This window comes from Nansenia antarctica (assembly GCF_963989245.1).
Source record: "Nansenia antarctica genome assembly, chromosome: 18".
NCBI lineage: Eukaryota > Metazoa > Chordata > Actinopteri > Argentiniformes > Microstomatidae > Nansenia > Nansenia antarctica.
In genome coordinates, this window is record NC_137691.1 from 6,078,362 (window position 1) to 6,099,748 (window position 21,387).

Genomic DNA, 21,387 nt, shown 5'->3' on the forward strand with positions numbered 1-21,387 from the left:
TCCTCCATCTACAGTAAATGGACGTCTGTCATGTTATGTTGGTGCAGCCGTAACTGTGTGTGTGTGTGTGTGTGTTATGTTGGTGCAGCCGTAACGCTGTGTGTGTGTATATATATATATGTGTGTGTGTATATATATATGTGTATGTGTGTGTGTGTGAGATGTTGGTGCAGCCTTAACACCTTGCCTTAACATCGTGCCAGCCTTGCCAACATGATGCACGTTACAATCAATTGCACAGCCAATGGAAGTCCAATGTTTTTAGTTTTTTTTTTTCTATCACAGTGATGGGTAACAGTGGTATTGTGTTCTGTAAATGTGTTCATGCAACTGAGACCAACAACAGGGACTGTGACAAACTCCTGGCTGTGTACATCGAAGGGAGAAGATTGCTGAGGAATGTTGGTAAAAAAAATAATAATTTGAATTGAGATGTTTTGCCAGTCTAGTCCATGTATTATCTATTATTATGTGTTATTCCTATCTTGAGTCATGATCAAATGTGTCAGCATAACGTACGCTATACGGTTTAATGTGCGTCTCTCCAATAAGCTTAAAACAAGATGGTGCAGGTCTTAAAGTCGACCTTCTCCAGCACTGCAGGGGGTGGTGGTTAGGTACAGGTCAGTACATGCCTCAATAATGGAACCCCTCAGTCAGAAAACCAGGGGGATGGAGACACTTTACCTCAGCATCTCTCACTCACACACAGACAATTATAGGGTTGTATCCCTTAAAAACGCAGAAGGAACCTTCTCGAACTGAGACAATCGATTCATTGTGCTTGTCACTCGCACGTGTTGAGTGAACGTGTATCCTTAAAAAAAAGACTGAATGTTACCTCACTGGGGCTCTGTTCAGAAGGGCCCAACAATATGCAATGCTCGCATATACATTGCGCTTGACTCTATACTCCAAAAGTTTGGGTTTCAAATCAAACCATTACTATAAGGTTAACGTAGTGTTGTTGTGTTTTTTTAAATGGGATTGGTGTACAACTGTACGTATTCACCATAGTATATTATATATAATAGTCCCCTTATTTCAGAGCATTTATGAATTGTCCAAATTACAGATTCATGAAATGTCTAAATGAAGCGCTCACGTTTAGTATTTGGTAGATAATCCTTCGCATTCATATTCAATAACTGCCTGAAGTCTGTGACTCATTGACCCCACCAGATGCTGGGTATCTTCTCTGGTGATTCTCTGCCAGGCCTACTTCAGCCATCTTCAGTTGTTGTTTGTTTTGAGGTCCTTTTGCCTAAAATCTTCTCATTAAGAAATTAAATGCATGTTCAACAGGATTTACATCTGAAGACCGACTTGGCCAGTAAAGTGGCACTGAAAAACTCCCTAGTTTGCTTGGCTGTATGTTTTGGGTCATTATCTTTCTGTCTGATGAAGCGCCATCCAATGCATTTGGAAGCAGTGGAAGCTATACATGCCCAAACCTTGCACCATGTTGTGGTGTAATTTCTGAAAGGGGAAACCAATATTTACCCAAATACCATCAAACAACAGCTGAGCATCTCGACTTTAACCTCATCGTCAATTTTTGATTTCACATCCAGACTTTTGGAGTGTACAGCCAAGAAGAGACAATGCTTCACTGTCCCATTAGTTATACAGGGCTCTGTATTGTGTACAACAGATGTACAATATTTGCATTCCTAATAAAGTGATGGTGCTACGATAGTACATAATGCTGTGCAAAGTACAATGAGATGAAATGCAATATAATACAGTACAAGTGATCAAGTACTCAGGTGGTGTACAACTAATCATGTGCAAGTAGTCATATAACATATTACTATTTTTGTAGTGTGCATGTGGTTGGTTTGAGGGAGACAGTCTGTTGATTTCTTCCAGTGTATTTCTCCGGGAGCCTGATTGCTAGGGGGAAATAGCTGTTTAAACATCCTCTGGGCTTTAGCCATGAGGCTTCTGCACCGTTTCTCCGACAGCAGTAGCTCGAACAGTTTCTGATTGGGGTGGCTGGGGTCCTTGATAATCCTGAGGGCCTTTCTGACACACCGGTCTTTGTAGCTGTCCTGGATGGAGGGAAGCTCACATCCGCTGATCCTCTCAGCTGTCCGATTACCCGCATTGTTCTGCAGCATTTTGCGATTTTTGGCCAGTGCAGTTCCCATACCAGGCAGTGATGCGTCCCATCAGGATGCTCTCGGTTGTGCCTCTGAAGAATGCCTTCTTCTTCTCTGCCTTCAGGGATGCATGGATTTTACATACCAACCTCCAAACACCGGTCTTAGCAGGCAGGGCCGGCGCCACAATCAACAATCAATCACAATCAACCGCTTATCCACTTTCATCAACCACTTATCCACTTGACATCATATTTCTTTTCTTTTTTTCTTTAGTACCAGGTAGGTTTTTAGTACCAGGTAGGAGCCTCATTCTGAGACACACAAATACATTCACTCACTCACTCGCTCTCTCCGTCCCGAATCTGAGTAAGCAACAGAGCTTCTGCCTTGATTTCGAAGGAGGAGAGGAGAGAAATCAGGCTGTTTTAAATACAGTATGTTCTATATGTTCAAAGTACACAAGGAGGGAAGAGAGAACCACGTTCAAAGAACAGCCCCTGCAGACTGGACTCAGTAGAACTTTGGCCCGGTTTGCACTGTGATGCAGAAATACTAGATCAGTGCCAGGCATGAGTGTGGCTCCCAGCAGCTATTCAGAGTCAATCACTCCTGAAATCACACAGCCATTCCAAAAACCCAATCTGGGTTTCTCTGAATGTGCAGTCAGCCAGAAGACAATTATGCTTTATTTTCCCTTCCCTGTCAGTTCTAGGTACATGCAATTATTCACCGTGCACATGTGGGTTAACCTCACATGCTGGGAACTCTTGACCACAACTAGTGGCACACACTCACACGCGCGCACACACACACACGCATGCATTCGCACACACGCACACACACACACACACACACACACACATTATATATACACACACACAAAACACAGAGGAGAACATCAGCTTAGCCAGACCCTCTGCTGTCTCTGTACGCAGGTCAGACACCTGGACACACACACACACACACACACACACACACACACACAGCCAACAGTATTTTCTCTGACATTGAGATATGCTCAGCTGCACCACGTTTTTTCTTCTTTTCTTTTTCTTTTTTTTCTTTTTATTATTTTTTTACAAAAGCTCAGCAAAGTTCTTTACTGTAGTCACCAATGACTGATACCCTTTGGTCCGTCTATGTCAATATTAGAGATTGGTATTGATTCTGTATCCTCGCAGAGTGATCACCTTGTTTTCTTGTGGTTTTAATAAAACTCCATAATGCAAACCCACTGTTGCTTGAGAGTGCTTCTCTTCGAGTTACCCAAAGAAAATGTATTTGGTTGCCATTCATTTTACTCTACTGTTTCCTCCACTGTTACTCTATCAGTGAGACAATGTTGGTTACCAAATGGTGACCAGTAGTGCTTGTTAAAATGACTCCCAAAGAAACAGTAGTCAAATAATGCATACATTTTTACATTGCAAGTTGTGGACAAACAGACTGAAGCTCAGCTTCTACCCCAGGGCCATCCAGGCCCTGAACACAGCAAAGACCTAGGTTCTGGGCCCTGGACAGTCTGGACGGATTGATGGCAGCTGCTGGATTGAAAAATCAGGTGTAGTGCTGAGGCACAAATGTGTACATTTCAAGCCTGCAAACTGCGACACTTTAAAAAGTTTAAATGAATGTGCAATAACACTATGTGCAATATGACAACCCTAGTCGTTTTATCTGTACAGTATAGTATAGTGGATAGTGTACATAGCCTTTATTTATGTAAACCAGCTCCTTTCCCTTCTTGTTTTTTTAGTTTTTTTTTCTTTCCTAGCACCAGGGGAGCCACCCCTCCCAAATGTCGTTGTTTGGTACCTGTACTATATTAATGACAATAAAGACCATTCATTCATTCATTCAATGTCATATCCAAGTTTATAATAACTTTGGTACTGTGAAAAAAGCGCTGCCAAGTATATTAGCAACGATCGACTTATCTATTATATCGACTTATCTAATTGTATATATACAATTATCTAAAATGTAATTATATTTAAAAAGATATCATATGTCCCTAAGCATACCTTTTTAAAAGTTGCATTCTTTATAATTTTATATGAAAGTATTTCAACTGGAGGCTCAGGAAACAAATTGATTGGGGTCTTCTAAGTATTGTTCTGGTATTTACCAGACACCTACTGTGACACCTTCCAACTAAATGAGAGTAAACAAATGACATGGTGAGGCGTTTAGTGCGGAGCGGAATGTGTTAGATTACATTAGTCATTTTCGTGAGCGTTTGCAAGGAAACGTCATGGGCATGGCATGGCATTAGGGCATAGGGCACCCACCCAACTCTACCAGATGGACCATTGAGCAGAGTCACTGACCTGGTAAAGGCAGGAATTTGCAATATTACGGCTACGCCAAACCATTACTCTCTGTTACTCACCGAAAAACTAAATGTAGCCTACATCTGTACTGGTTTTGTCTTATTTGTTTGAGTCTGTTGAGAAGTTGCTTGTAACTGAGGTGTTTGTTGTGTCTGGGACAGAATTATGTGCATGGGGTCAAAGGTTAGCTTCCCCTCCCTGCTTGTTTACAGAAAGCTGCTGTTCACTATTGTGTAGTCGGTGTGTCATCACAACACGCCACAACACTCTTCCCTCTCTGTAAACTGACAACACACAAGGCAGAAATGTAGACTTGGTCCACCATCCCCCTCCCCTGCTCTGTGGATCATGAATATGTTGATTATGTTAGATGTTTCAAGGTACTGTAGCAACTTCCTTCACAAAAGCGATGTTCTCCTCAGGGTTGTCCCAATAACTCCATTCTCCATTTAACATTACGGTCTTGTGTGTCACATTCTGTTACAGTAATCATAGTGAAATGACTATGGGGGATGGCACTGGATTGTAAATCCATTGAGATTTTCTTTTACCTGATTTCAGCCTGAATGTCAATAATACTGTTTGGAAAGGGGTTAGAGATGTGGGTGATTGGAGCAAAGTTAATCCAGGGAGGGGAGGCAGAGTCTGGCAGAGCGTGATCTGAACATCTTTCTCCTCAGATAACGGGGCGTCTAAGCTAACAGTTTGTCAATCTGTCTGTCTGTCTGTCTGTCAGGTTTTTTCCCTCAGTTTAACCCCTCTAATTCTTAGTGTGCATGGCACCGGAGTGAATGATTGATTTCAGAGGAGTGCTTATCTAACAAAGAGGCATATTATGAACATGTCCCTTCACATGCCACAGACAGGGGGTCTCAGAAAAGACTGGGGGAGTCCCCATAAGCACCTCCATCCTAGCCGGCAAACCCACCTCCCTCCCAGGCGTACAGTACGTGTATGTACACACACACACACACACACACACACACACACACACACTGATACTGCCCAGACAGGCAGACTGCAGCAGTGAACTTTCACACACAAGGCTAGGAGGTATGGCCCCCACTTGGGCACAGGGCCAACATAGTACAGGGAAAGATATCCCAGGTTATCCCCACAACCCTCCACTAGCGCGCACCACACCGCAGCACAAAGAGCCCTTTTCTTCCTTCTTTTTTTTTTTTCAAAAACAATATTAATCCTTTTCTCATACGGCGCCAAATTAATTTAAATGGCTGGTTATAGAGAGAGTTCAAGTGATGTCAACTTCTTGTGTGGTCTAACAACAACAAAAAGAACAAAAAAAGAATGCGCTTACAATTAGTCAGTATTGTTGAACAAGAGGAGATGACCAAGAAGAGCGTATACTTTTGTCATGGTTTTAAAGTATTTTTTTTATTTAATGAGAGTCAAACAAATGGGGGAGAGGGGATTGAGGAGAATATATCATGAATATATCATGTCATCCTCCCGCTTGTTGGACCTCATCAATATGACTCCACAATATACAGTATAACCGCACAATTTGAGCACTTTGTCCTGTGTAATTACAGGGGATGATTTCTAGTGACCATTTGACCATGACGTTGCATGCCTGATGTTTTAGGAGGTCGTCCTGTACCTGTCTCGTGTCACCTCTTTTCAGGCAGGTCTTTGCCCTGGGCACAACCTTTATACAGTTATCTCTCAGCCTATAATTCGTCATGGTTCCCCGAAAGACTTTATTGGCAGGTGGTCAAATCTAATAAATGACGGGTTCAAATTCAATGGGTGGCCTTGGATGCAGGGAACGGGGGTCCTACACTAGTACTCGAGTTCCATGCGCTTTAGGTCGAATCACCGCGCAAATGTCCCATTGGAGTTACGCGCGCAAATGTCCCATTGGAGTTACGCACGCAAATGTCCCATTGGAGTTACGCGCGCAAATGTCGCATTAAGAAAACCCTTAGAAGACACCCTTAGAAAAAAGGATTCCACCTAGAACCAAAAAGGGTTGATTAGCAGTCCCTGTAAGTGAACTCTTGTTGGTGCCTCGAAGAACCCTTTTTAGTGCCATGTTTTACACATGTTTTACACATGTTTTACATGGCACCAAAAGGGTTCTTCAAAATCGTATCATATTACTGGGACATCCGAAGAACGATTTTACTTGATCTAAAATGTAAATTAAAAATGATGTTTTTATCTGAGGGGTAACTGCTAGGATAGCCTTAGAAAAAAATACTGCAGGGTTGCCACAATAGAGTTATTTGGCCTTCCTCTAGCTCAGCATCCAATAACTTCTGAATTCGACTTGGGAGGTTCATCGACTCTCGGACCGTTATCGCTGTGCAACCTTCATATTACGTCACTCACTACTTTGACCACTACTGCTATCTTGATCATGCTTTTGTCATCCATCTCCATCGTGTCTGTCCCCTCTCTGGCACAGATCCAAACCATCATGGATTACGTGCCATCCCTCGCGTAAATCAGTGCCATGCGTACCACATCATGTCCTACAAGTAAATGCTTTCAATTCAGTCATAGATAATTGATGGGGTTCTAGAAGACTGTGTCAGAGAAGAGCAGGAGGGGCACAGATTATTATTATTATTATTATTATTATTATTATTTTACTATTAAATAATGTCTGCTGCAGCTGCTTAACTATATTCATTAGAAACGACATCACAGTATCAATGCTGTGTTGGGACACATTCCGTATAGGTCTATCTATGCCATTAAGGAACATGTCTGGTCTAACCTAGCTGATGCTAGAGGGCTAGAGGACTGTGTTTGAATAATTATTATGACACTTTATGTATGTCTACTGTATGTCATCATGATTCATGCAATGACTGATGGATAGATGATGCACTTACTTACACATATAAAGGTGCCTGCTAAATACCCAACATGTAAAAATGAAATGTAAATTCATGATTGTCATCACACAAATCAGAGCACTTCTGTATGACTGTTGATTATGACTATGATGTTTTTATGCAATTGTGATGTACAGCAATATCCATTATATCAAGGAGAATGTGGGCACATGAAGGCTGTAAAAAATGATGTCAAGTGAAAAGGCTGACACATCAAGCCCTCCTGATAACCTTTGGTCTCAGGCACATTTTTAAGCGCGAATCTATACGATTCTCAACCTTTCGATTCTCCTCTTCCTCTTGACATCAACATACTTTACGGTCAAGTGTCGTGCACGTCTTTGAAAAGGCAAAACTAGAGCAATCACATCCTATGACATTTTAAAATTATTATTATTTAAATATGATTATTTTTCGTGTCTATAGGCTATCATCCAAAATATTAACCTCAAATTCAAATTCATACTTTCTAAAGGCCTGTATGGGCAGAGATCTGTGCCACTAGAATCTGAATCTGAATTACTGACTTTGAATTTGAATTACTGACTTTGAATTTTAATTGCTCAATTTGAATATATTTTTTTACTTTGAATCACATAATTTGCATAGTTTCTGCAGTCGAAACATTTCAAGGTTCAACATTTCTCTGAAAATGAAATGCAAATGAAATCCGAGAAAAAGGCTGTGAATACACGAAACAGGAGAGCAAACGCCAGGGCAGATTCTGAGTACAGCCTTCATTTCCACATGGCATTTTGGAGAGCTTCCAGTTAGAAGGAAATCGAGTCAGGATTTTCTCTCCCGTGCAAAGCGCAAGAGGCGAGCCCCCAGCAGGAAACGCAGAGTCAGCAAAGAATAGCCTAGGAACTATAGGCACATTCTCAATGCTAGACTTAAATGCTAGTAGCCTAGTTGAAACAAATGCTTATCACGATCGCGCACGTACGTTGCTCAAGATTACACAGAGCTGGTGTAAATATTAATATAATTGTAGTCAGGCTGGACAAGTCATAGTGTCAATTTGTGAAAGTGGACAAAATGGTCTTCCCAATAAGCTATACCAAAAGTGCCATTCTAGTGACACTTAAGTTTTGAAAACTACATGACAATTTATTTGGCTACACTTTCAATTTCATAACTCTAATAAACGCCTTTATGTAACACATCTGAATAGCTAGCTCAAGTATAGCCTACAATTATTGTTATAATAATTCTCCGTCTTCCCTTTCTCCGTACTAGTTGGCAATGTCACTTTACAGAAAAATGCATTGCACCAGAGATGTTTCCAGCCACACCTGTTGCAGAAAAAAATATTATTTACCCTCCCCACGTGTGCGTAGTTGATCTAACTTCAGCGCATCTGATTGGACACACCTCCGAAATAGTCCACGCCTACACTAGTCCACTGGGCGGGGTCTCGGGATGCTCTTCTTTGATTGGCTCAGAATAAGAAACTTAACATTATTCTGCGGCGGTCTCTGAGCTGTGCCTGAGAGTCGGGCAATATAAATACAGTGTCTTTGTAAAAGATGTGCACCGACACCCCGACAGCCGCCTTGCATTCAACAACCAGCCTATCCAAGATGCTGCAGCAAGCCCTGAAAGTGTCCGGTCGGAGCGCGTCTCCACTGATCAAGTGGATGGAGAAGTGGGCTGAGAGCGCAGCTGGCCCGAAGAAGAGCGACTCTGCGCTCCGGGTGAAGACCCTGAGAGAGATGCCGGGACCCTCGGTGGCCAACTTCGCTTGGGACCTCTTCGCCAAACGAGGTCTGTCGCGCCTCCACGAGTTACAGGTAACACACTGTCACGATGATCCGTTCATTTTTATGATTATTATTATTTGTCAAGCGTTCTATGCTTAGAATAATCCCAGTGATGAAGGTTCAAATCTGAATGTTCTATTGTGTCGTTGTAAGCCAATAAGTGCTGTTGTTGGGTATGGTGGTTAACCCAGGACCATGACACATAACCATGTTAAAGACTCTGCTTGCACAGTGTATAACGGAACCTGCATAGTGTAATCACAGAGATATTACTGTGCAAAGGCATGGGAGGGTCACATGTTGGTTATGTCATGCATACATCAAGTCTGTTACATTATTATTATTATTATTATAATTATAATTATTATTGTCATTGTTATTATTATTATTATATTATGTGTTATTAGTAATAATAATAATATATTTAATTTAAAAGCTCCTATCTCAGACTCAAGGACACTGTACAAAGAAAAGAAGATCAAATCATAGTCAAGATTTTTTTTTTTTTAAATGGTGCAAGAGCTCATACAACTATGCATAGGTATTAACAGCAGGCTAGTGCATTTGGGGTACCTGTTTCCTCAACAGGTATGATGGAGAACATAAACAGTGAAGGAGAAAGCTTTGGATCACAGTGTAACAAGGGGGGCTGTTCCAGGGTGTTATAGTCACATAACAGAAGCTTTAAAAGAACAGTAGAACAGTCTGCGCACAACTACCTTTCTTGCAAAGGTCCACTCTTACATTTCACTTTTTTATAAATGCAAATGCAAAAAAAGGGGGCGGCTGTGGCGCAGGAGGTAGAGCCGGCGTCTAATGATCGCAAGGTCGGAAGAACGGCGGTTTCGAACCCCGGCTGGCCACATGTCGAGGTGTCCTTGGGCAAGACGCTGAACCCCAAATTGCTCCCAAAGAGCGGGCCTGGTGAGGCGCCTTGCATGGTAGCTTGCTGCCATTGGGGTGTGTGAATGTGAATGTGTGTGTGAATGGGTGAATGAGAGGCCATTGTAAAGCGCTTTGGAATAAGGCGCTATATAAGTCCATTTATAAATGGCGCATGCCTGGTAAGCTTACCTGTTGTCCCTTCCTCAGCTGGAGGGTGTTCAGCGGTACGGGCCGATGTGGAAGGCCAGTTTCGGGCCCATCCTGACGGTGCATGTAGCGGACCCGGCGCTGGTAGAGCAGGTCCTCAGGCAGGAGGGCCAGCATCCCATCCGGTCCGACCTCTCCTCCTGGAAGGACTACCGGAAGCTCCGGGGACACGGCTACGGACTGCTGACATCGTGGGTACCAGGCTTCTCCTCTCTCCTCCACGGTCCACTCTACTCTTCTTGTCTTGTTTCTCCTTTTTTTAATCTCTTTTTCTCTCCTTCGCTTTCCTCCCCTCCCTTCCCTTCCCCTCTCCTCTCCTCTCCTCTCCTCCCCTTTCCACTCCACCCCCACCTCTCCCCTTTCCTCTCTTCTCCTCTCCCCTCTTCTCCTCTCCTCCCCTCTCCCCTTTCCTCTCTTCTCCTCTCTTTTCCTCTCCTTTCCCCCCCTCCCTCTCCCCATTCCACTCCACCCCACCTCTCCCCTTTCCTCTCTTCTCCCCTCTCCCCTTTCCTCTCTTCTTCTCATCTCCTCTCCTCCCCTCTCCCCTTTCCTCTCTTCTCCTCTTTTCCTCTCCTCTTCTCTCCTTTCCTCCCCTTCCCTCTCCACTCCACTCCACCCCACCCCTCCCCTCTCTTCTCTTCTCCTCCCCTCTCCCCTTTCCTCTCTTCTTCTCTCCTCCTCTCCCCTTTCCTCTCTTCTCCTCTCCTCCCCTCCACTTTCCTCTCTTCTCCTCTCCCCCCCTCTCCCCTTTCCTCTCTTCTCCTCTCCCCTTTCCTCTCCTCCCTTCCCCTCCCCATCTCTCCCCTTTCCTCTCTTCTCCTCTCCTCCCCTCTCCAACTTTACAACACAATTCAGACAGCCAGACATACCTCATATAGAGAGCATTGACATTCTCAATCACTCAAAGCCCAGGAACAGATGGTAAAATGACTGCGACTATGATGATTCATCAACATAGAAACCGCCTTAGCTGTGATCTATTGTGCTTTGCTCACAATAGCGTCTGTTTTTCACTGGAATCCATATTTCATGATATCTAAACAACATCATAACACCCCAATTATCTCCATGAGAAATGGGATGGGTGTCTGACTCAATGACTCGTCATGCTAATTGGCCTCTACATCACAACGGTGTGCTGACAAGAAATTAAATAGCAGAGGTCAAACAAAGTTTTGAGTTTTGATAGAGGAAAATTACAGATTACACTCTACCTAGAACCCTAAAGGGTTCTACTGTACCTTGTGAAGATATGCTATCTACCTAGAACCCTATGCTATTTTCTCATGTATTTTATTTTAAATAAAAACATTGATTTCTTTGCTTTTTTTCACCTTTTTTTTCACCTTTGAACTATAAAGAAAGAAAAAGTGTGTGATGTATGTTGATGTGTGTACGCTTATTATATCACGACGCTTATTATATCATGACGCTTATTATATCATGACGCGTATTATATCATGACGCTTATTATATCATGCGTGCTGTGTTCGTGTGTGTCCCCAGGGAGGGGGAGGAGTGGCAGAAGGTTCGTAGTCTCCTGGGGAAGCGCATGCTTCGGCCGCGCGCGGTGGAGGCTTACGACGGAACCCTGAACAGTGTGGTCACTGACCTCATCGCTAAGATCCGCATCCACCAGAACCAGGACCCCCGGGGCCTGGTCACTGACATCGCCAGCGAGTTCTACCGCTTCGGCCTCGAGGGTGAGGACTGTTTTCCACGTTTTCTGCTGTTAACCAAACACTGTGTACTGTAAACACCTGAGTGTATACAATACATTAGACGAGACCCTCGTTGAATTGCCGTTATCTACTGCATTTTTCGAAATCCTTAGATTTCACATGATCCTATATTGACCCCATCCCAAAGTATCCTTATGGTTATCTGACACGCCTCAGGTAGATAAATGTGACCTTTATTGAAGAGGGCCGACCTCTCACCCTTCCACCCTGCCTCCCTCTGTCTGTCTGCAGGGATTTCATCAGTGCTGTTTGAGTCCAGGATCGGTTGCCTGGATCCCATTGTTCCCGCGGAGACCGAGCGTTTCATCCAATCCATCAACACCATGTTCGAAATGACACTCCTCACCATGGCGATGCCCAGTTGGTTACACCAGCTGGTCCCCAAGCCCTGGGACACATTTTGTCAGTGCTGGGACTACATGTTCCAATTCGGTGAGCAGCCATCTTGGATAGACTCATTTTGTTCTAAATGGGTGTAATTAATTTTCCTCTTTGTCCTTGTAAAAACTTGATGTACAAAGGGCAAAATGGTAGCAATAGGATAGTAGTGGGGTAAAAAATGTTTTACCAAAACATTAAATGTTGTCCCCCTGACCTGAATTTCATGCCTCATGATAACCTGAGGGTTACTTAGCAGTAAGGTCTAGACAGTTACTTAGTAAGGTCCTTTTCACTGTTGAACAAGACCCTAAGGGTCTTTCAATCTCGTTGTGTTGCCATTCCTCACCAATAACCGCTGTTGTAAGATTTCAGAGAAAACCATTTCAATCTCTCCGAACTCTAGTTGGCTAAGGCTCTTATATATAACTCTCATATTGACCCCTGACCTCTCTCCTTTCAGCCAAAGGTCACATTGACCAGCGTATGAAGGAGGAAGCGGAGAAGGTAGCACGGGGAGAGGAGGTGGAGGGACGGTACCTTACCTATTACCTGTCTCAGGCCGGGCTGCCCATGAAGGAGGTCTACAGCAACGTCACAGAGCTGCTCCTGGCTGGGGTGGACACGGTGAGCACCGCGCCCCGCTTCTCTTCTCAGGGTTAGGGTTAGGGTTAGGGTTAGGGTTGGGGTTAGGGCTGGGGTGGACACGGTGAGCACCGCGCCCCGCTTCTCTTCTCAGGGTTAGGGTTAGGGTTAGGGTTGGGGTGGACACGGTGAGCACCGCGCCCCGCTTCTCTTCTCAGGCGTCTCAGGCCTCATCTGTTTACCTTCGACCTTGCGACCTAGCTCTTTACCGCTAGCTGATCACATAGCTATACTGCAGCTATGTAAGATGTATATTAATCCTTAAGTCTGGTTTATCTTAATTTATTTATTTTAGTCTTGTTTACTCCTCACTGTACTGTCCTTTCACTGGTTAGGTGACTGACCTAGGGAGAATGACCTCTCAGTCCCTTCCCCTCTCCTCTTTCGTGTAACTCCACTCTCCTCTCCTCACCTCCCCTTTCCACTCCACCCCCACCTCTCCCCTTTCCTCTCTTCTCCTCTCCTCCCCTCTCTCCTTTCCTCTCTTCTTCTCCTCTCCTCTCCTCCCCTCTCCCCTTTCCTCTCTTCTCTTCTCTTTTCCTCTCCTCTCCTCTTCTCTCTTCTCCTCTCCTCCCCTCTCCCCTTTCCTCTCTTCTCCTCTCCTCCCCTCCCCTTTCCTCTCTTGAGAACGACCTCTCAGTCCCACTGACCCGTTGTGTCCCTGTGTGTGTTCAGATCTCCAGCACCATGTCCTGGTCCCTGTACGAGCTGTCCCGTCACCCTGAGGTGCAGGCGTCTCTGCGTCAGGAGGTGCTGAGCGTGCTGGGGGGGCGGAGCATCCCCGGGGCCGCGGACGTGGCGCGCATGCCCCTCATGAAGGCTGTGGTCAAGGAGGTGCTCAGGTAACCATGGCGATGATGCATTTCAATGGACTGGGAATTCCGTAGCTATTTTTTTCTCCAAATGCTCATAGGAGCAGTTTACAGTAACATTACATTACAGTAACCTCACCCACTAGCAATGTGGACCACACATTTGGGGTAAACTGTATGCCTTGTGTTTCAATCGACCGCTGTCAATAGAGCAACTGATCGATCGATCACACTAACACTGTCGTGTTTCGGCTTTTCCAGACTTTATCCCGTTATTCCGGCCAACGCCAGGGTGATCGCAGAAAAAGACATAGAGGTCGGGGGCTACCTCATCCCCAAAAATGTGAGTGTTGACTTCAAGTATTTTTTCTCCCACAACCAAGGCATTATAAGGTACTTTGTATTGGGGCTAAATGTAGTGCTGGACCTCAGTATTTCCCTTGATAACTCTCTAAATGCAGCGCAAACAGGCTGTAAGTTACAGGACCTCTACTCGATTGACATTTTCCATTGTGTGTTCCTTTTTTTAACTTGTTTTCATCACATAAATGACTGTTAATGTAATTATAATTGTAATTATCCATCACAATTTACCTGGAACACATACAGTAGTTTGCTGCTCTAATGTAATCTAAAGGAAAAGGAAAACACTGTTGACTACGTTGGTGCCAAAAGCACCGATTTTTTTAACTGACACATTTTGAAACTGACAGTAGAATCTCATGACTCTTCCTATCCAGACCCTGATCACTCTGTGCCACTTCGCCACGTCCCGGGATGCGACTGTATTCCCAAACCCCGACAACTTCCAGCCCCAGCGCTGGCTGAACCGTGACGAGGGCCACCACCCGTACGCCTCCGTCCCCTTCGGCGTGGGCAAACGCAGCTGTATCGGCCGACGCATCGCCGAGCTAGAGGTCTACCTGGCGCTGGCACGGGTGAGTAGGCTTGCCCTCACATACCCTGCTGACATGCCCTTACTGTCCTGTCGTCCTCCACTATCTCTATCCAATAAAAACACTTTTATGTGTGTGTGTGTGTGTGTGTGTCTGTGTGTGTGTGTGTCTGTCTGTGTGTGTGTCTGTGTGTGTGTCTGTGTCTGTGTCTGTGTCTGTGTCTGTGTCTGTGTCTGTGTCTGTGTCTGTGTCTGTGTCTGTGTCTGTGTGTCTGTGTATCTGTGTGTATGAGAGTGATTTCAAGGAAGGAGGGAAAGGATTCAAGTCACAGTGGTTTTACAGTACATGTCTCATCTTACCTGAACATCTCTCCTTCCTTTGGTCTCTCTTCAGATTCTGATCCATTTCGACGTGAAGCCGGACCCGGAAGGCGGTGCGGTGAAACCCATGACCCGGACCCTTCTGGTCCCAGAGAGTGAGATCAACCTGCAGTTTGTCGAGCGATGACCTGATGACCTGCCGAACTGTTGAACATCACCTCAGAATGACCGATAAAATCCCAGTCTCTCTGGAGGCCGAGGAAAACACTTTGGGATGGAGGGAATGACCAGAGCTGTGATTCTTTTTGAACCATTTAAACAGACGCTTTTATCCAAAGCGACTTAGTCATTAGAGATCACAGGGACAGTCTCTCCGGAGTAACTTAGGGCTAAGTGCATTACTTAAGGGTACACTAGTGGTGGTGTTCCCAGTTGGGAGTTGAACTCATGACCTTCTGATCACCAGTTCAACTCAATATCCACTAGGCCACCACTACACCATGCTATACTGCATTGGGCCATGCCAGGGCAGAGCTATCCACAGACAACAGCCCCCCTGCCCCTCAGATCTGGAGCGCAGCCTTTCTGGGCGGACACGGGCTTTAGGTGAGACCGAATAGGGACAATAAGGACTTACTAAAGCTGATCTGCTTCTTTGGGAGCAGTTTTCCTTTCTAGAGTTTGTGTTTTTTAAAACAAATGTCTCACTATGGGCAGTAGAAGGTCCGTTTTCAATGAACTGCACTTAATTCCTACACTTTTTAGTAAAAAAAGAAAAAGAAAAAGGGGGGATGGGGGCTTGGAGAGATTTTAAGTGTATATTAATGGACAGTGTTGATGTGCCCCCACATGCAGGGCAAACATTTTGTATGTACAACTACTGACTTAAACTTGAAAAACAGGCGTGGGAATCTATCTCCCTTGTTATCTTCGACTTTGATCTGAATTTTAATTCTCCCATTAGCGAGGTGACCAAGATGGCCTTTTTTCTTCTGAGAAACATCGCCACAGTCAATAAACGTTCTTAACTCAGCGGGATGCTGAAAAACTGATTCATGCTTTTATTTGAAGTAGACTTGACTACTACAATGCTCTCTTTACTGGCCTCCCCAAGAAGTCTCTAGAGAGGCTCCAACTAATTCAAAATTCTGCTCCTAGGCTACTGACAAAAACTAAGAGGAGAGAGCATATCACTCCAGTCGTAACTGCTCTGCACTGGCTCCCTGTATCATTTACAGTTGACTTAAGTCATTCTACTCGTGTTTAGAGCATTAAATGAGCTGGGACCAGGCCTCTCTTCAATTTAGCTTTTGATTGACATTTTATCTGTGTTGCTTTCTATGCTGATTTTATGGTATTGAAGTTGAATTCAGCACTTTGTTGATGTTTTTGTTGTTTTTGTTTTTAATCTGTTTGCGCTGTATTGTAGAGCACTTTGAGCTGCATTTTTATCTATGAAAGTATGTGTGTATGTCCCCCCCCCCACACACACACGCACACACACACTTTTATATGATATGGTGCTCTTATTCAAGCTTATACAGTGTGGTGCTTTGTAGAATCTTGAAAAAAAATGGTGCCCTTCTGGTATTTTTGTACGTTTTTTTGATTTGATGATGTATGAATACTCCTGCTTTTCTGAGGCAGGTTCTATGGTTAAACAGTTTTTGTATTGTATTTATTCTCAATAAAATAAAAAAATCTCTTTCATGTCTGTCTCCTTCCTGTCTCTGTCATGTTGGAAATGTTTAATTCTTCCAACCTTGTGGGAGCTTTTTTCCTGTAAATCATTGTAATGTCGTTTCTGATTGGAGCTAGTCTGTAGACTAATATTTAGACATGTAAGGTGATTCTGAGAAAGCTACTGCTAAGTATCGCTGTTCTTGTGGGACGTGTCCATGGGCACGTCGTTCGACGGTGTATTTGTCAGACATTGTAGTAGGTCAACAGTTTGCATCACTGAGCTGTCATTCCCACATTCTAAACCTTGTCCAGAACAACCCAGATCACACTAGAACCAAAGTTGGAATTGACTAGGAAGGACCTTATAGTCTAGAATCTATCCTTAGTCCTAAATCATGTCATTGCATTGAATATGCAACACTTTGAAATTGAAGTAATACTTTGTCACTATCCAAAATGATGTGGTTGATATAATTATTGATGAATTAGTTTAATAGAATTGACTGTCCATATGTGTAATATACAAATACAATAAATTCATAATGTGTTTGTTGTTGTGGTGGTTGACTTATCATAAACAATGAAAACATCCATAGCCATTTCACTTGTGAAAAAGTGCACTGCGTAAGTAAAAAAAGTAAGGACAGTGAAGCATTTTTTCTTATTTTGGGTCTACACTCCAAAAGTTGGATTTAAAATCAAACAATGACTATGAGGTTAAAGTAGCTTTTATTTAATGGTATTTGCATATTGGTTTCACCATTCAGAAATATAACTTTATATGCATAGGCCCCACTTCAGGGTACCCAAAAGTGATGGGACAGATTGTTCAAATGTCTAAATTAAGCACTGATGTTCAGTATTTGGTCGATAATCTACGACCTATTGTCTGCGACCCAGTGACCCCACCAGACGCTGGGTGGCTTCTCTGGTGACCTCTGACCCCACCAGATGCTGGTTGGCTTCTCTGGTGATGCTCTGCCATGGCTGTACTGCGGCCATCTTTAGTTGTTGTTTGTTTTGATGTATTTCTGCCTAAAATCTTATTATCAGTAAATTAAACGCATGTTAAATTGGATTACATTTTTAATATTGACTTGGCCAGTCAAGCATACCTTTACTCTTTTAGATCCCGTAAAAAACTCCCAAAATGCTATGGCCGTATGTTTTGGGTCATAGTGTTACTGTATGATGAAAAGCAATCCAATTCATTTGGAGGCGTTTTCTTGTACTTGTAGCAGACACAATGTTTCTATACACTTCAGAATACATTCTGTTTCTGTCATCAGAAGTTGCATCCTCAAGGAAGACAAGTTAGCCAGTTCTAGTGGCGGCTAAACATGTCTTTTCATTTGTCACCCCCTCCACCATGTTTCACAGATGGTGGTGGTATACTGTCAATCTTGGGAAGATCCTCCTTTTTCTCCCAACTTCCCATTTGCAATCACTCTGGTACACGATAATATTGTCCATTGTCCACTGTGATAGTCATGTGTAATGTGTGTATGTTTGATGTAATTGACACTGCTGTATTGAGCTTTTTTTCCATCTGTATACCGACAACAAATTCCACGACCTTGGTCGTGTGGTCATTAAACGATTCATTCATTCATTAATCTTTTCTGACCTTTGTAGCAAACTGTAAGAGGCCATCCTTTTTGAGGATACCTGGTGGTTTGCACCTCGCAGTGAAGCCTCTATAGTTCGGGTGGTGACGTATTCAGCAGATGGTCGTCTCTGACACACTCAAGCCTACCATCTGGAGAGTGTTCCTGATAAGTGGGAGAGTCGTTTTGGGGGTTTTCTTAATTATGGAGCACATTCCTCCACTGTAGAAGTCTTGCCTTTGACCTATCAGCCTGTTTGCGATTGCTGAGGTCAACAGTGCTATTTTTCTTTCTTTTTAATGATGCTCCAAACTGTTGATTTGGCCAAGCAGAGCATCAATACGAAACACTGACAGCCCTCTGACGCCTGTACAAATGATGTGACGGAAAACACACCTGACTTACCAGAAACACCTGTCAAGCCAATTGTCCCATTACGTTTGGGTACCTGAAATAGGGAGACTATGCTTAAGAAGTTTCTTCTAAATGGTGAAACGAGTATGTACAAAAATACCATGAAATAAAAGTTGAGAATCTCTACTCACCAGCACCTGCACTTTATCTTAGACTCCACTTGAAGGGCCATGTGCAATATTCGAAAACACCACTTGAAGGGCTATGTGCAATATATATTTATACCAAATGATGCCATGTCCAGGTGGAAACTGCTGCCAATGTCACTCAATGTTTGCTGCTGTCCTGTTGTTTACTTTAACTACTGTAAGTTTCCCCTCGGGGACATTAAAGTATAATCAATCAATCAATCAATCAATACTCTAAACTCATTAATTGTTTGAATTCCTTTAAATCCAAACTTTTCAGTGTAGAGCCAAAAGAAGAAAAAATGGTTCCCTGTCCCATTACTTAGGCAGGGCACCGTGCCCAGGGCACTGTATAATTCAATGGTGAAGTCAGCGCAAAAAGATAAATGATTAATAGGCTGCAGGTTAGCTGGCTCTGAGGCTGTCTAGGTCAATGGTGTGCTGAACTTTAGCAGCTGAGAGTGGCGTGTCTGTGCTAGCCCAACTCAGGGATTTTGCTGCCAAAGGAACGCGACATTAGGACATTTACATTTAAAAATGTTGGCATTTAGCAGACGCCTTTTAATCAAAGCTACCTACAACAAATACATTTGTCAAGGATGCATTTGTGGTTGTACTGTTGGAAAGAATTCACAGTTAATAGAGATGGACTGATTATTATTTCTCCATAGTCTAATTGTTCAGCCAAATTCAGAAATAATATGAAAAGGACCCTCTATAAAAGAATGTTATGTATTACACCATGTGTTGGTGGAATAAATAATAGGTCAAATGGTGCAATAGGTACAAATAAAATAAATCAAACCAAATAATTGCATAAACACAGGTTTTGGATATGAATTCTGGAATTATACAGCAGAAAATGTCATCACTCAAGTAATTGCTCCTGTAGTTCTACTCCGGTCCTGTTGGTGGCGGTACCTCCGAAACGGCTTCTCGAATCTTGTTTACACCGGAAGTGTGGGTCTCTGTTATCGTTAGCCGATCGTGCTACGATAAATATAGCCAACTAGCTTGCTTGCTTATGACATTTTCGGTTAAATAACTGTATCTAAATAACAATACGATTAATTCATTCGAAGTATAAGGTACTTGGCTACTCGAGTTGGCTGATAAATCAGTCTCGGAAAAGGTAAGAAGTGGAATGAGTGAAGAATTGGGCTAAGCGCGTCAGCTAGCTGATGTTAGCCACGGATAGCTAGCTAGCTAACTAGCCTGTAGTCCTCAGAATGGCTTGTCTAGGTTACACCACAACAAACTAACCCGATTAGCTTGCATTGTTTTAACTTTCTATGTTGATTGATTGAATGTGCTTAGCGAGTCTAGACGTTATAACGTAACTACCTTCCTATCTTCGACACAGTTCTGTTTGCCAGCCTGTCGTGACGTTAGAATTATAAGGTTCTATCTCCATTTTTATCCAAATTGAGGTTTTTTTACATAATCTGATCCATTAGGTGTTTATTAATGCCTGTGTGGTGTTATTTTAAAAATGTTGACATTTTTGAGTTAGTAATTAATAAAATACAAAGGTTCCATCTCACAAAACATAATGGAATGTAAAAACTTTGACGCTCAATATCTCTGAACTGCCCTAAACGGAGATAGAACCTTATCATTCTAAACGGAGATAGAACCTTATCATTCTAAACAGAGATAGAACCTTATAATTCTAAACGGAGATAGAACCTTATAATTCTAAACGGAGATAGAACCTTATCATTCTAAACTCACGAAGGGTTAAACTGACTGGGAGACTCGAGTCTACAGACTTCAACTTGCTGAATGTAGCTAGGCAACGTTTCAATATCAGAAAGCGCTGAGCAGTGCCCAAGAACATGGATAAAGGTATTAGTTTACAACTCAGTTGGTTCATCTGACTCATGGGTGGTGATCCCTGTTACTTGGGTTATCGTCTCTTTGACATAATAATGCAGTAATATGTCATTTCACAGTATCTTTAGATGTTATATCTCCAAATGAGCTACTCAGGAGACATGCTGCTCTTGTACCTGAGTTGTAATAGCTTTCATCTCTTCATCTGTCTATTTTGGGAAAAGCTATGAGGAGAGTAGAGGCTATGGTTGGGTACCTGGCTTCATCCCTGGTGTGCAAAAGTGTGCTCTTTCTTTTTATGATTCGATAACATCCCATCCATAACAGGATGTGATGCTGCCCACAACTAGATGAACATCAGCATCCCCCATAACAGTTTTGGGATATAGGATGACATTGTAAGGGGCGGTTTGTTTCCTGAACACAGGTTAAGACTAGCCCTGGACTAAATCTCACTTGACTTTCAATTGGAAAATCTCCATTATAGCAAATCTAGTCTCATATTAGACTTAATCTGTGTCCTGGAAAACTGTAGCTAGTGTTTTACTTAATGTTTTGATGTCTTCGTGTCTCCCTATATGGACAGATATGCATGCAGGGGCAGCTGCTTCGTCTGTGGTTGGGGCCCCAATGGGAGCAGCTGGGACACAGAGTCGGTCAGAAGATGAGGAGTCTCCGGGGATGAAGGATGTGAAGAGAACGGCAACACAGGCTTTCGTCGGGGGCGGCGGTTGTGTACCTAAACGCAGAAGTTCTTCCAGGT

The 21,387-nt window shown here is 43.3% G+C and overlaps 2 protein-coding genes across 3 annotated transcripts in view; both read left to right on the forward strand.

Moving 5' to 3' along the window:
* The first annotated feature begins 8,841 nt into the window (after positions 1 to 8,841).
* cyp27b1 (cytochrome P450, family 27, subfamily B, polypeptide 1) lies at positions 8,842 to 16,678 on the forward strand. Its single transcript, XM_080548218.1, has 9 exons — positions 8,842 to 9,101; positions 10,164 to 10,354; positions 11,670 to 11,866; positions 12,137 to 12,337; positions 12,747 to 12,910; positions 13,604 to 13,770; positions 14,002 to 14,083; positions 14,481 to 14,678; positions 15,030 to 16,678. The coding sequence occupies exons 1-9, from the start codon at positions 8,892 to 8,894 to the stop codon at positions 15,141 to 15,143; spliced, it is 1,524 nt and encodes a 507-aa protein (XP_080404344.1). The 5' UTR covers positions 8,842 to 8,891; the 3' UTR covers positions 15,144 to 16,678.
* A 3,108-nt stretch (positions 16,679 to 19,786) lies between these two features.
* Positions 19,787 to 21,387, forward strand: part of mcrs1 (microspherule protein 1) — a 9,187-nt gene continuing 7,586 nt past the window's right edge. For both annotated transcript variants that reach the window (XM_080548111.1, XM_080548112.1), the window contains exons 1-2: positions 19,787 to 19,920; positions 21,211 to 21,385. In XM_080548111.1, coding sequence (XP_080404237.1) covers positions 21,213 to 21,385 — 173 coding nt within the window. In that variant the 5' untranslated portion in view covers positions 19,787 to 19,920; positions 21,211 to 21,212. The remainder of the gene's footprint in view (positions 19,921 to 21,210; positions 21,386 to 21,387) is intronic.

Excerpts from the sequence above, each read along its gene's own strand:
- cyp27b1 (XM_080548218.1), top strand. The coding sequence starts at position 8,892 with ATGCTGCAGCAAGCCCTGAAAGTGTCCGGTCGGAGCGCGTCTCCACTG. Across the intron at positions 13,771-14,001 it reads GTGGTCAAGGAGGTGCTCAG|ACTTTATCCCGTTATTCCGG; the intron begins GTAACCATGGCG and ends CGGCTTTTCCAG. Across the intron at positions 14,084-14,480 it reads GCTACCTCATCCCCAAAAAT|ACCCTGATCACTCTGTGCCA; the intron begins GTGAGTGTTGAC and ends CTTCCTATCCAG.